The sequence below is a fragment of the Rana temporaria genome, chromosome 1 (genome assembly GCF_905171775.1).
Source record: "Rana temporaria chromosome 1, aRanTem1.1, whole genome shotgun sequence".
Classification (NCBI taxonomy): domain Eukaryota; kingdom Metazoa; phylum Chordata; class Amphibia; order Anura; family Ranidae; genus Rana; species Rana temporaria.
The window spans coordinates 409,032,169-409,048,987 of record NC_053489.1 but is presented as its reverse complement, the minus strand read 5'-3'; the positions used below and the strand labels follow the sequence as shown (position 1 = coordinate 409,048,987).

Here is a 16,819-nt window from a genome sequence, read left to right as displayed (position 1 = left end):
TGCCAATGTAAAAAAAGAATCATTTACTGTGGACTGTTTTGAGTGTTTTAATAATTTGTTTATTTGTGGATGTAAAAAATATTGGTTTATTACACCAATGACGGATGCAAGTTTAAGCCCAGATTTGTAAGAGTACCATTTCCAGCATATGCCAGACTGGAACATGTCTGGCCAGAACATCATACTTTCCCTTTGAATTGCTTATAATACACTAGCTCATTATTGCAAGTAAACTGTAAATAAGCCAAGAAGTAAATGAAGGTCATGCATATCATTGGTATGTATGCAAAAGCTGAAGACTTTCGACGATTGCTAATAAAGTAGAGTTCTAAAGTAGACCATTATAATTAAGAGCACATGTTATGCCGCGTACACATGACAGTTATTTATGTCATGGAAAAAAACAAAGTTTTTCTCGACGTGATTGCTCTCAAGCCTGCCTTGCATACACACAATGGTGAAAAAAAATGCTCGAGCAAAGCGTGTGATGTACAACACGTATGACAGCACTATAAAGGTGAAGTTCCATTCGAATGGTGCCACCCTTTGGGCTGCTTATGCTAATTTTCCATCTCATAACTTGCTTCTGAGCACGTGCATTTTTCCCCCCTTGTTAAAGTATACACACAACCGTTTTTCACGATATGAAAAATGACGACGTGAAAAACGACGAGAAAAAATAGAGCAGGTTCTACATTTTTAACGGCAATTTTTCTCATCAAGAAAAATGCTCTGGAGCCTACACGACCGTTTTTCACGACCAATTAAAAAAATGCAATTTTTCTCGTCATGAAAAACGGTCGTGTGTACGCGGCATTAGACTGGCATTAGAGCAAACAACAAAAAACCCCACTTGAACTACTGTTAAATGAAAAGGGCAAACATCAATGGGCTACAGACATTTATCTTATGTAGCTTACACCACAAGTTGAATTTTGTTCTTTGCTTGCCAGCAAGTTAAAAGACTTCAGTGCCCAATAACTTTTTCATTGTTACTGCCAACCTGTGTCTCTTATCTGTAATGTACTGATCTGCTGCCAGAAGAAGATCCAGCAATCAGCCAATACTGTGTTCAGAGCTGCTCACTTTACATATACTGACATTTTACCCAAAATTTCTGTATGGAAGCACATTCCATAATAACAAGTAATCTAGTTACTTTGAAGGATTATATAAAATACTATCATAAAAATATATTTTTTTAGTCAAACCATTTCTCGACACATTTGCCTGAACAAAGACAAAGCTTTTCCTGGTTCATGACTTTAGAATTCAATGCAAACATGAAATGAGTGAAAAATGTTTTCCTCTTTTTGGGAAAAGAGGAGTAATAAATGGGTATTGATCACAGATGCATTTTAAAAAAATCTGATTAACACGTCCTACACAGTTTGATAGTTGCAAGAGATGCTGCAATTTATAGAATAATTATTTTTATATTGTCTGGGAGGTGGATGAGTATCCCCTATATGCCTTTTAAGCTGGACTGGACAACATGCTCTTGTCTACGGCACATGCATACATAATTTGACACCTATTGACTGTTCTCTGGGGGATACAACTAATAGGTCTGAAACCCTTGCTAGATTGCTAGTGTCATTGCTATTGTCAATAACATGGCTATTGCTATTGAATTACCACATCCAAAGTTCTGTTCACTTCCCCTCAAGCCTTCTCCTTTCTTTATAGGCAAAAACAATCATAGACAATCTAAGCATTCATGTTTGTGCCTGCATATGACCAAAAAGACCAACTCTGATGGTCCTGTATGCACCTATAGTCCCCTGTGATAGTCAGCTATCGCTATGCCAGCCATTGTTGGCACTCCCTCTCTTCTACAGCTGCCACTCACTGATACATGGAAGCCATATCACATAAGCATACCAGAGCATGCTTAAAACATGTAAGTATAAACATTTATTTACAAAGGTTAGTCAGGATAGGTGTTGGGACAGTTTTATTAGGCTTAGGCTGGAATTCTACTTTAAGATAAAAGTAGGCACCTTAGGCTTCGTTCAGATGAGGAGAACTCCGTCGCTACGGAGTCCACCATCTCCCGCCAGCTCAGCGCAAGATCTCTCCGCTGAGCTGGCAGTTGACAGGCCCCTCTCTGCTCACTGAGCGGCGCTGTCTCCTATGGAGAGATCTGATGAAAACGGCCAGCATGTCCTTTTTCATCAGATCTCACCCGTTCCGATCCGCCATGGACGGATGGCGACGTATCACCATACGTCTGATTTCAGCGGATCGGATCAGATGTCAGCGGACATGTCACGCTCCATAGGCTTGCATGAAGCGGCCGTTCAGGTCCGCCGACAAAACTGACAGGCGTACCTGAATGGTCCGACCGTGTGAAAGGGGCCTTAAGCCTGCTATACACCCTTACTCAAGTGTACAAAAACTTAATAATGAACATCTTTTGTTTTCTATTATATCTGTTTGATAAGTGCAGCAATACCTGTTGATCTTGCCAAAAATCTTGTGAGCTCTAACTTTGTTTATGCTGTACTCTCAATTATACTTTTGTCAGCTATCCCTGTGGACTAAAAATATAATAAATATATACTGCGCTGATCCAAAAGATGTCAGAAAGTGGCAGCCAACACAAACAAAGGAATAAATTGTGTAAATAAGTGAAAAAAAGTGAAAAACAAAAGTGCAAAAGTGCACTTTGTAGTCCCTGTGGACTACAAAACACCTCCCCTACGTCATGGAGAAGGGGAAATGAGGAGGTGTGGTGTAGCGCTGTCCAAGTGTGACAATGCTGCTACTCTATAGATGCAGTACAGTGAGTGAACGTTTCCACTCTAAGACAGAAATTGCGTTACTGGTAGGATTACACAAATAAAGGAAAAAAATTCTGGTTAGCATTAGTAAATTACAGTTTTGTTTTGGGATTTAGATACACTTTAGACAGAGAACAGGAGAGAATATAATTCAAAATGAATATGTTTACTGAGGTTATTTCTACCTGAGAGTATTTTATCTGGAAAATATCATCAAGGTAGCCATACACTAGAAGAGAATTGTTCAAAATTATTCATTTTAAGAACGTTCCTTTGATTTATCTTCTTCTTTATGTGCGGATCCATTGGCAGAGCTATTATTTTACAATATTCATGTATGTACATCTATTTTTAATAAATATGTATACTGCTACTACTCTTGTTACTCAGTGGCTAACTGTGACCACCTAATTTAAAGTCCCAGGGCGATACTCTTGTGTATATGTATATAGGGATGGAGGTGTATCACTGGTGACTGCAGACCTTATATATTCTCGTTGCCTTCATATATCTATCCTTTTCAAAAAATCTACCTATTAAAGTAGAACTAAAGGAAAAACGTTTTTTTCCATTTCGAATAGAGAACTGTGGAGCCTATAACCCCAGTCAGTTTTTTTTGCCATCTGTGTCCCATAGAGGAGATTTCCCTTCCTGAACCATAGCTAAAATAGGAAGTAACAGGAAATCCCTACAAAGTGAGGGAATCTAGGGGTGTCAGCAGATGGATGTCCCCATTAAAAGATTCCCCCCGTTACTGTTTTGGTGTCAACATAAAATTTGGGCTTTACTTTTACTCTTTATAAGAATGGTAGACAGGGCAAATAGAGAGAGTTGGTCTGTCTATAGACAGCTATAAAAACTTGACAGGTGTTCTAATCCCACTTCACTCTAAATCTAAAACAAACAAAAAAGTTGCCTTTAGTTGCACTTTAGTCACTCTCTTTATAGCAAAATGATGACGGCAAAGTGGTTGTATTATCCTGATCAAATGTCATATGATGTGATCAGGATAACAGAGCCGGGGCGTGCCTGCGGGGCGTGCAGCGCTGTATCAAAGGTGCTGTGTGTCAATCTGACACACCACAACTCTGATCGTGGTATGAAGCCTCTAACAGAGGCTTCTTACCAACTGATCAGCTGTGACCAATCACAGCTGATCATTGCGTGAACCAGGAAGGGCTGGTAAACGGCTTTCCTTGGTTCACGCTGACAGCACATTGATTATTAGCACAGTTCCCATCAAAAGGTGCCCGTCAGCTGCCAACTAGTGCCCATTGCCTGCCAGCCCATCCCCCTCACTAAATGCCTGTCAGCGGCCAAAAAAGTGCCAGTGTACCCTTAGTAATGCCTGTCAGTGCCCCATCAAAGTGCCACTCAGTAATGCCTGTCAGTAGCTCCTCATCAGTGGTGCCTATCCAGTGCCACCTATCAGTGTCATCAGTGCTGCCTATGAGCGCTGCCTATCAGTGCCCATAATTTTTTTTTTTAAATGTGTCTAGTTTTGTTTATAGCGCAAAAATTTTGTAGCGCACAGGTGATCAAATACCACCGAAAGAAAGCTCTATTTGTGGAGAGAAAATTATAAAAATTTAGCTTGGGTAAGGTGTTGCATGACCACGCAATTGACACTAAAATTGTCACTGAAAGCTAGAAATTGTTCTGGGCAGGAAGTTCCTGTTATTGAAGTGGTTAAGCAAGATAGCAGACACAAATAGTGCATTGCAGTCTCAAACATATTAACATAAATTATTAACATAATAAGTCTTTATTTAAATGATTTTACCTTTGCATGTTCCTGTACTGTAGTCAAGATAATACTGCTGCGTGCAGCTTTCATATTGGCATTCTCCAAACAGCAAAACTTTATTTGGGTCTTTACATGCAGAACATCCCTCTGCTGAATCACAACTTAAACATTGGCTGTTACACGCTGTTTGAGAGGAAACGTGACAGTTAACAAAAGACTACATAACAGAATAACAAAGCAGTCATTAAAACTTTATGCTTTCAGTAAAGATACTGTTTGCTAACGACTGGTGGGTACCAACCACTGGCTCAGGAGTTGCATGTCGCTCTTCAATTACTTTGATGTGATTCCTAGCAGCCTCTCAGCAGACATCTAACTAAAAAACTGAATTAGCATAAGGTCAAACAGAGGTTTCCCAGTGTCTATCATGTCACTAATTCATTTTTGAATATTTTTTTTCAGACCAAAATATTTAAATGCATTTTTGTACTTTTTGTGTTTGCATTTATACTTTATCATGACTCCTGGTCTTCCAAGCACTGGTAACACTGCTTGATTCATTTCCTCCCTGAATGTGTATAGGGTAAGTAAAGAAGAGAAAACAATCAAGTTTTGTGAAAAGCCAACAGCTAAGCTTTCTTTCCCCCCCTGGTTGCTGACATATGTAGAGATACACAACCTCCAAAGGAGCTAAGGTGTATTTGATGTGCGGGCTGTGATTGAAAGTCTGGCTTCACTTTCTCTATGCTGAGCAAGAAGTAAGATGTAAGTGTCCAGTGAAGTTATACCTATGGCTTCCCTTTGGGGAAAGACGAGCAGAGTTTTAGTTCATTGGTTGTGTACTGGTAACTGAAAGGGTATCTTTCTAATTTTCTTGGAAAGTACAAAGTACACATAGACAAGGCAATGAAAAACTGATGGTCTTACATGGTAGATATGTTGATGGATGGTAATTAGCCAATAAAAAGCATTTGACATTCAAGATACCCACTCGTACTGTAAATCAAACAGCTCTGGTGGTAGAAAATACAATGTATGGCTAACATATGGTTCCTAAGTCCATTTCTGAACAATCACTGCTGTTGTTTTCTGTATGATAAGAGCATTTAACATTCCCACCGAATGACCATACCTGCCAGATACAGACATTACAAAGGATAAAAAAACCAGCAGTAGATCCCACAACCTAGATGCAGACGTTTCAGTATGACCCAATCTGCCCATGTAAGACTATTTTGAGAAGACACACTATGGAACCAAAGAAAAATAGTGGTGGGGCAGAAGAAAGTCAATCAGATGACCGCAGGAAAGATAAAATAAAAAGAAAACAAGATGTCAGAGCAACAACAAAGGGTGATGCAAATAGAGAAAATATATAAAACATTGCTATAAAATGAGCAAAGAGGGCAAATGGAAGCATAAAGGGTGCTTAAACCTTTAAATTGTAACTCTCCTTTCATGTGGAATAAAAATAGTGAATACAAAAATAATAAAGCATATACAATTGCTACACAAGCCATAATTGTAACTGAACCTTAATAAAAAAGTATCTTTCTTTTTCAATCTGCAGCTTGTAAGTTTCTCTAAAATTCAATGCAATAATACAATCTGGAAGCATTCCAATCAAAGTTGGTGTGCCAAATGCCCCCCATAAATGTAATTTCCTATTTGTGTGATTGGCTCAGTGGTCTTCACAGAAGTCTGCACTAAGATAAAAATGTCTGATTGTTGGCATCTTTTGCAGCAAACATTTGTGGTGAGATACTCCCCAAAAGGTTAATCTTGTCTAAAAGGGTTTCAAACCCTGCAACTTTCCTCATTAGGCCCCGTACACACCATAGAATCTATCCGCAGATAAATCCCATCGAATGGGTTTCAGCGGATAGATTCTATGGTGTGTACACTCCGGCGGATATTTATCCGCGGATATTTCCGAATTCCAGCAGATAAATATTTGTCGACATGCACAGAATATCTATCCGCTGGAATCGGATCCCACGGATGGATCCGCTCGTCTGTACAGACTCACCGGATCCATCCGTCCAAAGGGATTCCCCGCACGTGTCGTAATGATTTGACGAATGCGTGGAATTCCTTATATGACAGCGTCGCGCCCGTCGCCGCGTCATAATCGCGGCGACGGCGCGACACGTCATCGCCAGAGGATTTCGGCGCGGATTTCAATGCGATGGTGTGTACACGCCATCGCATAGAAATCTGCTGAAATCCTCGAGAGGATTTATCCGCGGATACGGTCCGCTGGACCGTATCCGCGGATAAATCCTCTCGTGTGTATGGGGCCTAAGAATGCAAGTGCATTAGCTGATTAATAATGAAAAAGTCACTCCCATTCACATTCACTTTGCACATTGATACAAACAAGATGATAGCTTTTCCTTCAAAGCAACAAAAAGTAGGAATCTGCAACACAGTTTTTTTAAAAGCCTCGCAATGTACATTGATTACCCAGAGGGGAATTTTAGTTTCTCAACATAAGTGGAGTCTCTCTGCAAGTTGAAATGTATGGCACAGAAATATAAAGTGTGGATGGGATAAAAGGACAGAAATACATTTGTTCTGCATGTATTGACATGGAACCTGGGATCATGCTGTCAACATGTGCCAAAAAATATGATATGGTTGAGACATATTTGAGAAATCAACGTTAAGAAATATTCACTTTTTAAGAACTTTGCAAATCAGTCAAAAGTTAACTTACTACTAGTCAGAGAACAAACTAACAATTATCTCCAGTCATATAGCAAACAGAATTATTGGAGTCTTTCAGATGTCTGCCACTGTTAATCTAAATCTAAGCAGTAACCGGTTTTCTATGATGAAATTCTTGGTTTGTCTTTCAACACTATAAGATCTGGCTGTTCCTCTTAACTTCATACGCCACATTTCTCAATGTCGACAAAAAGGTATTTCAGAACTAATGGTTCATGGAAGGACACTGCAGTTAAAAGAACAAACCTGAAAACAGCCAGTTCAGAAAAAAACGAAATCTTTTATTTCAGGCAACAATAAGCTGCACTGTTAAGAAACAGATAACAAACATTCCAGGTAGGAGTCACTGTATGGCTTACAATAAAGTATTCTTTATTGGAAAGACTACAATACAAGATGCAGAAAGTCATATGTACTGTTGATTTGCCACTATAAATCTTCCAAAATAACCACAACCCAAAGCACTATACTGAAATACATTGGAAGCAGGGCATGTATTCAGCCCTAAAGAATATAAAACAATAAGGTAATTCTATGTGAAAAACTATGATTGACATACTGCAATCATTAAACATGTGAGAATATCCTCCGGAATGCACAGAATATAAGATTTTTGTTTTTCTTTAACCACTTCAGCCCCGGAAGAATTAGCTGCCCAATGACCGGGCCATTTTTTGCGATTCAGCACTGCGTTGCTTTAACTGACAATTGCATGGTCATGCAAAGCTGTACCCAAACATAATTGACATCCTTTTTTCCCCCAAATAGAGCTTTCTTTTAGTGGTATTTGATCATCTCTGCGATTTAAATTTTTTGTGTTATAAACAAAAAAATGCTATATTAATTATCCCCAATTTGTTTTTTTATAAAAGCAATCTTTTTCTCAGTTTAGGCTGATATGTATTCTACTACATATTTTTAGTAATAAAAATCGCAATAAGCCATATTGATTGGTTTGCGCCAACGTTATAGCGTCTACAAAATAGGGGTTAGATTTATAGCATTTTTATTATTATTATTATGTTTACTAGTAATGGCGGTGATCTGCGATTTTTATTGGGACTGCGACATTATGGCGGACCATTGGCATATATACAATGATCAGTGCTATAAAAATGCACTGATTACTGTAAAAATGTCACTGGCAGGGAGTTAACACTAGGGGCGATCAAGGGGTTAATTCTGTTCCCTAGTGTGTTTCTAACTGTAGGGGTGGGACTGACCTAGAGGAAATGACAGATCGTGGTTCCTAGCAATTAGAAACTCAAGATCCGTTTTTCCTCACAGAACAGGGATGTGTGTGTTTACACACACGTCCCTGTTTTGCCTCTCGAGCCAGCGATTGCTTGCGGCCGGCGGTCATTGCGACCTCCGGTGCCTGCTATCTGCGTGCCTGCTATCCTGCTTAACGACGTATAACGACGGCGGCTGGTAAGCAAGTGGTTAAGTAAAAAATGTTAATTTATATTTAATGGTCTTTTGTGTCCTAGGCTTCCTCTGGTATAAAGGAAAATCACTTTAGGGTGCTGCTGAATTAAAAGTATGGGATATTTTTTTACATTTTTGAATCATACTTACCTAGGTGGATGCAGCATCAGTCTGATGCTGCATATGTCCTCTGCTGGTTTTTAGGCTGTAAACCGAGCGATCAAACACCGCTGACCACTGATCAATCAGTTCTCAGAGCTCCGTGAATAGAGAGCTGCTGACTGTCAGTCACCGGTTCTCTGCTCTGCCCAGCCCCAACCCCCTTTTCCACACTGGACTGCTGGGCTGTGAAGAGGGCGGGAGCCAGGTGCTGATCCAGGCATGTGGGCAGAACCCAATCATAGGTAGTATTACAGACAGAGACGATATTTGGAGAAGTTGCGAGTTAGGCCTCGTACACACGACCGAACATGTCTGCTGAAACTGGTCCGCTGACCAGTTTCAGCAGACATGTTCGGTCGTGTGTACGGCCGACCGGACAAATGTCCGGCGAATCGGACAGGTTTCCAGCGGACAAATGTTTCTTAGCATGCTAAGAAACATGTCCGCTGGAAGCCTGTCCGTCTGTACAGACTCACCGGACATGTCCAATCGGCCGCCATCCCTCGCATGCATCGAAGTGATTCAACGCATGCGTGGAAGCATTGACCTTCCAGGGTCGCGCACGTCGCCGCGTCATCGTCGCGGCGACGGCGCGGCCACGTCACCGTGCTGTCTGTCCGCGCGGATTTCGGTTTGATGGTGTGTACAACCATCAGACCGAAATCTCCGAGCGGACATGTCCGCTGAAAACGGTCCGGCGGACCGTTTTCAGCGGACAGTCCGCTCGTCTGTACGGGGCCTTAAGGAAATGTATTAAATATCCGTTCAAGAGGATTTAAGGACAAAATTGATGCAGGATTGTCTCATAGACACAATAATTACACATGAAAAACAAGCTAAAGTAATAGAAAAGCATGCAAAGCTTGCTTTAAAAAGTAACTTCACTTTTGTAGGGAAAAACAATTCCATATGGGTGATCAATGTACATTGCAAGGATTAAACTTTGTTGCAGATTCCTACATGTTCCTGCTCTGAAGGAATAGCTCTATGTTAGACTATGTTCTATACATATAATTCTAAACGAGAGTGAGCAATGCATTTTAATCTGCTTATGCACTTTCTGTGTTATGATGAAAAAAGACACAGATTTTGCATCTCTTTAGAAGAGATTAACCCTAATGCCACGTACACACGATCGGAAACTCTGACAAGAAAATCGTGGATTTTTTCAGACGGAAATTTGGCCCAAACTTATGTTGCATACACACATTCACACAAAATTCCAACCTTCAAGAACGTGGTGACATACTGTACAACACTACAACGAGCCGAGAAAAATTAAGTCAAATGATTCCAAGCATGCGTCAAATTGATTCCGAACATGCGTGTTTTTTTTTTTTGCACATCAGAATTGCATACAGATGATCGGAATTTCCGACAAGAACTTTTCTTGTTGGAAAAATTAAGAACCGGCTTTCAAATTTTTGCTGTCGGAAATTCCGACAGAAAAAGTCAGATGGAGCCTACACATGGTCGGAATTTCCGACCAAAAGCTCACATTAAACATTTCTTGTCGGAATTTCCGATCGTGTGTATGCATTAGGGAGTATCTCACCAAAAATTGTATTTTTATTGCAGAGGATATCCAAAACATGACTTGTATCATAGTGCAGAGTTCTACACACAAGTAGGAAATGGCATTTTTGAAGGCATCGGGGTTGATTTACTAAAGGCAAATATTCTGTTCACTGCAAGTGCAGTAGCTCTAGATCTGAGGGGAACCTACAAGGAAAATAACAAAAATCTGCATTTTTACTTGCACATGACTGGATGATAGAAATCAGCAGAGCTTTCCCTCATTTCAGAGCTTCCTCTCAGATATAGCACAACTGCAACCCATGGGTTGCCATACTGCATTGATTATTACAGAAAATCATAGCACTGCAGTTTGAAAATGAAAGAGAATTTTTAATAACATTACACAACAGTATGGCTTGTGTAGCAAATGTATATACCATACTAATATTTTCGCACGGAGATGTAGTTACCTCTTAAGGCTTTGTTTTATCTGAGTGAAACTACTTTACTGTCTACGATAAAGGATGAATAACTGGAATGAACTAATCTGAGTTCTGTAATCAAGGGGATATTTGCAGCTTAGCAAGGTTTCACATGTAAAAAAAGAGGTTGAAGCTCAATCTACTGGCTGGATAGAAGATTCTAAAATCTTAATACGCCATATTTACCAGACTAAACTAAAAGGTACATTTTTTATTTATTTTTAGTCTTGACTGTAATAAAAAAAATAAGAAAATATGTACATAGTAAACGGCTTGTTTTCATGCTCTTTTACTTTTAGAAAGGCAGAACTAAACTCCTTCAATCAACATTGACTTTTTTTAATTCTTATGCTGCTAGCATTAATAAAAAAAAAGGTATAGCCTATTTACATGTTTTAAACTTTTTTTTACATTTATTCTGCTACTTCCTGGTTTCCAGGCCTAGGCACAATGATGTTATACATGCCATTAATCTTCAGAAGGGGAGGAGGGGTTTTCTCAGCTAAAGAACACTCTCCTGCCTGCATGCCTGAGCTATGGGCAGATGGGTTCCAGAAAGTAAATGCTACATGAATCATCTGCCCTTACTCAAGATGGCAACAGGTAGAAGGTGATTTTCAAAGTGATTTCTCCGTAAAGCAAAACAAAAACACAAGAATGGATAAAATATTAAAAACAAAGAAAGAGCGTTTTCAGTTTGTGGTGCTCAAAAACACGAATATTTAAATACATTAATATCTATATTCTAGGAACATGTGTGGCTTAAAGGGGTGGTTCCCCCTAAAACACATTGCTAACAATAGATTCGTAAGACCCGTTACACTGCGGGTAGGCTGGCTTTTTTTTTTTTTTTTTAGTACATACCGAGATCTCCCCGTCTCGTCCCTTGTCGGTGGGCGTTCCTAGTTGATTGACGTTCCTCGGACGGGCGCGTACGTGACGTCACGACTTTCCGAAAGAAGCCGAACGTCGCTGCGCATGCGCCGTATAGAGCCGACTCTATACGGCGCATGCGCAGCGACGTTCGGCTTCTTTCGGAAAGTCGTGACGTCACGTACGCGCCCGTCCGTGGAACGTCAATCAACTAGGAACGCCCACCGCCAAGGGACGAGACGGGGAGATCTCGGTATGTACGAAAAAAAAAAAAAAAAAGCCAGCCTACCCGCAGTGTAAGGGGTCTTACGAATCTATTGTTAGAAATTAGTTTTAGGGGGAACCACCGCTTTAAGGTAATTCTTATTGACTGTACTATAATACTACACTTTGCATTTACCTTTTCTCACATGAGTCTTTTAAATAAAATGCGGTCTACAAAATGATTAAAATCTAGATAACTGAAAACAGCAGAGATACAGACCCTTGCACACATTTCCATCCCGGTAGTATCCTTGAGCACAAATCTGAGTACACATGCCATTGTGAGACAAAACAAGACCATCCTCACAGGAAGTACACGAGTTTAGGCCTGGACCACTGCAGGTTCTACAAGACAGGTGGCAACCTGAAACAAACACAGACAAATGATGGATAAATTACCTCCAATATCCAAGATCCAAGAAGACAAAACTGCAATCAAGAAAATCTATTTAAGTTTAAGCAATAAAGATACCAATTAGCAAATGCATTCCAGTTATAATACTTGCATAAACCTATCAGTTCCCCCCTTTAGACCTTTCAAATTACACTAAATAGCACAAGCAAGATGTTTGCTTAATGATTTGTTCCTCGTTGATTTGTACATGCTATAGGTTCTGTTATTTCTTATTGACCAATTACAGGGTCAATACCTAGTTTGCATTCTTATTTTTACTCTCAGGCTCTGCTTTTATTCTGTAAAATGAACAAATCAGGGGTTTACTTGAATAGGTTAGATGTATTATAATTAAGAAATTACATTTGCATTGCAATTAAAGATATCAATGTGTAACACCTTAACATCTGTATAATAAAACGGTTTCTATTCAAATGCTGCTGAAGAAAATGAACAACACATTTGATATTCTCATTATATATTCAAAGGTACAGTACATGGTGTTTATTGTACACAAACATAGGTTTATGTGTAAGGCCTCTTTCGCACGGGGCGGATCAGTGATAATCCACCCCACGAACCTCCGCTTGCTCAGCAGGGATCGATCCGCTGATCCCCGTTGAGCCGGCCGATAACAGGGCGGTCCCCGCACACTGTACAGGGACCGTCCTGGGATTTCTCCGCTCTCCTCTATGGGGGATCGGATGAAAACGGATCGCATGTCCATGTTCACCCGATCCGATGACGGATGTAAAAATAGGGGTTTCCTCTGTCTGCAGAATCGGAAGGATTGCGGAACCGGGTGAGATCGGGTGTCAGCGGATGTTCATCCGCCCTTAGGGCTTTTTCACACGGGCAGACCGTATGTCCACTTTTTCATCCATCCGTGTACGGATGAAAAAGGGACATACATCGGTCCCTATGAGATTGCGGGTTCCGCTGACACCTGATCCCACCCGGTTTCGCAATCCTCCGATTCTGCAGACGGAGGAAAACACTATTTTCCCATCCGTCTGCGGATCGGATCGGGTGAACACGGACAGACAGTCCGTGTTCATCCGATCCCCCCATAGGGGAGAGCAGAGAAAAGACAGGGTGGTCCCTGCACAGTGTGCGGGGACCGCCCTGTCATCCGCCGGCTTAGGGGGATCAGCGGTTCACAGGGCGGATCATCACTGATCCGCCCCGTGTGAAAGAGCCCTTAGGCATATTTTAAACTATACAGATACAGATATTGAAAAACGTATAATTATAATGCATTTGTCTAAAGCCATATGTACATAAACTTCTAGAGGCTTCAAAGTTCTCTAGTGTAAACTTCATCTGTGTTGACCCCTGCATGCACATCCTGTGTATTTCACAGAGCATGGCACCTGTGCTCTTGGGGAAATGTTCTGTACGCACTTGCGCAGGCAAATGCGGCTGCAGAAACCATCTGCATTCACATAAGAATGGCCGCGTACAGCCATTCACTTATATAGGGTGGCTGTACACGGTACCTGCAGCTCCCCAGGCACGGGAAACCACTGCAGATTTTACACTAGACTACTCTAAAGCATTTAGATGTCTCTGTACATGACTTAGGCCTTAGCCATGCACAGAGTCATGATTGTATTATTTTAATCAAGACAGTATGAAATCTTATTTCCTCAGGTCTGGAGCTCTTTGTGCTTTATGCAAGATAAAGTCCAGGAGCAAAAAACCTGGTGAGTAGATACAATTCTCTGTAGGGCTCACTTAAGATCTACTTAAGTTTAATGGCCATATTACATTTGTGCCTTACCTTTACAGTTTCTTCCCTCCACAAAAAAGCCAGCAGGACACTCTGGAATACAGCGGTCTCCAAGAAAGTAATATCTGGAATACTGGCATTTTAAACACACACTTCCAGTATCATGTAAATTGGCAACACAGTACTGACACTGTGGATGACAATCTAAAAGAAAACAGCAATTATACTTTTCAGCTTTATGCAAATTTATTTCATACATAACTTCTTATACACAAAAATATTTAAATGGTGCAAATGCAAATGGAAGTTAATTGATACCCTAGATGGGCATCATCTGACTTACTATACTGTATGTCATTTTTTTTTCTAATTTATATATCAACAGTTGCCCACAGCCCAAAGATTTGTTTCATCTGGATTGACAGGCTTGGAGTCAAAACAGGCTTGTGCTAGAAAACATTAATTTATATAGTGTGGGTAGGCCTTTTCTGCTTTGTTACTGGATGGCTTTCAAGACAAGCATGGAGACTCTCATTGTTGATCTCCATGCATTTAGTAATTTCTAAGCCATTGACTTACCTGATCTGAGTTTTCACATCATTGTGTTTGTTTCAGATCAGTGTTTCAAAGTACTGTATCTAGAGACAGCTGTGCCACTAGCATTTCTGAAGAAGGCCAGCAATGGCAGACTCCATTAACCTCTGACTACAGGTTCCCTTTAGGGCACATTCAGTTTATCTTTGGGTCAGTGCTTTTTAATGATCTGCCAACATTTCACAGAGCAGCCAAAAATGAATAAGCACCTATTTTTCTGAACACCGCAATGTATGATTCCTGCATTATGGTGCACTGCAGTGTGGGTGTATTGTCCACTACTTTAGTGTTTTGGGGCATCAAAATAAATGGCACTGCAACACATCACTGTATACCATGTTTATTATCATAGGAGATGTTTTCTTTTACAAGACATAACATGGCACACTTTGATTGGGAACTAGTGCTTCTTGACCCGAAATGGAATTTCAGTGTAAATACTAATTTGACCCTTATTATTATTATCATACAGGATTTATATAGTGCCAACAGTTTGCACAGAGCTTTACAATTTTAGGGCAGACATTACAATTACAATATAAATCAATACAGGAGGAATCAGAGGGCAATCTAGGAGGTAGGGGCAAATGATACAAAAGTGTAAAAAAACTGTGGGGGATGATCTATTGAAGAAAATGAAAGCACGCTTGTTACATGGAGGCAGGATAGGCTTCTCTGAAGAGAAAAGTTTTCATGGATCGCCTAAAAGTAGATAGATTTGGAGATAGTCTGACAGATTGGGGTAGGGAATTCCAGAGGATGGAAGAGGCTCAGGAGAAGTCCTGGAGGCGAATATAGAAGGAGGTGATGAGGGAGCCAGAGAGCATGAGGTCTTGGGAGGAACGAAGAGGACATTAGGTTTGTATTTTGAGACTAGACTAGTGATGTAGCTGGGGGCAGAGTTGCGGATGGCTTTGTAAGTTGTTGTTAGTATTTTGACATGAAATGGTTGGGTGAGTGGCAGCCAATGGAGGGATTGGCAGAGAGGGGTAGCAGACACTGAGAGGTCCATAGGTTGAACTTGATGGACTTTTTTATTTTTTCAACCTCACCTACTATGTAACTATGTAAGGTGGATGAGTCTGGCAGCAGCATTCATGATGGACTGAAGGGGGGATAGCCTATTTGAAGGTAAGCCGAAGAGGAGGGAGTTGCAATAGTCGAGGCAGGAGATAACCAGGGAGTGAATCAGGAGATTTGAAGTTTCATTGGTTAGAAAGGGAGGTAATTTGGAGATGTTGTGGAGGTTGAGGCAGGAAGCTTTGGAAAGGTATTGGATGTGGGCCCAAAAGGAGAGTTCAGAATCCAGGATAACACCTAGCACCCTGGCATTTGGGGATGGGAGGATGGTTGTGCCATTGCTCTTGACAGAGAAGTCAGGGGAAGAGGCACGTGGGGGATGAAAAAATTTGAGCTTAGTTTTGGACAAGTTGAGTTTGAGGAAGTGGTGTGACATCGATATAGATATGTCTGTTAGTAAGTTAGTGATGTGTGAGGAGACTGATGGAGTAAGCTGAGAGGAAAAGAGATAGATTTGGGTGTCATCAGCATGACCCGGGGGGGGGGGGGGGGGGGGGTGTAGATTTAAAATAGGAGAGGTCCAAGAACAGAACCTTGGGGGACCCTGACAGAGAAAGGAAGAGGAGAGGAGGAAGTAGAATTGTAGGTGACACTGAAGGTGCGGTGGGATAGGCAGGATGAGAGCCAGTGAAGATCACATTCACGGAGACCGATGGAGTAAAGTTTATTGAGGAGGAGGGGGTGGTCAACCGCATCAAAGGCAGCCGAAAGGTCCAGAAGTAGGAGTACAGAATTGTCTCCATTGTTTTTTTCTGTTAGTAAGTCATTTGTGAAATCCCAACTGAAGGGGATCAAGAAGGTTATTCTTAATGAGGTGGTCACTCAGTTGGTTGTAGACCAGGCGTTCAGGGAGTTTAGAGGAAAAGGGGAGCAAGGAGATAGGATGAACATTGTTAAGATTGGTAGCGGCCAAGGACATTTTTTTAAGTATGGGGGTGACCAGTGCATGTTTTAGAGCATTGGGGAAGATGTCAGAAGAGAGGGAGAGATTGAAGCTGTGTGTAAGAGAGTGCAGGATAGAGTCAGAGG

General features: G+C 40.9%; 1 protein-coding gene across 1 annotated transcript in view; it reads right to left on the bottom strand.

The window, feature by feature from the left end:
• The window catches only part of FRAS1 (Fraser extracellular matrix complex subunit 1), a 660,838-nt gene that overhangs the window by 215,376 nt on the left and 428,643 nt on the right, over positions 1–16,819 (bottom strand). The window contains exons 21-23 of the mRNA XM_040324225.1: positions 14,168–14,320; positions 12,211–12,354; positions 4,570–4,716 (exon numbers count right to left, since the gene is read on the bottom strand). Of these exons, the coding sequence (XP_040180159.1) occupies positions 4,570–4,716; positions 12,211–12,354; positions 14,168–14,320 (444 nt within the window). The remainder of the gene's footprint in view (positions 1–4,569; positions 4,717–12,210; positions 12,355–14,167; positions 14,321–16,819) is intronic.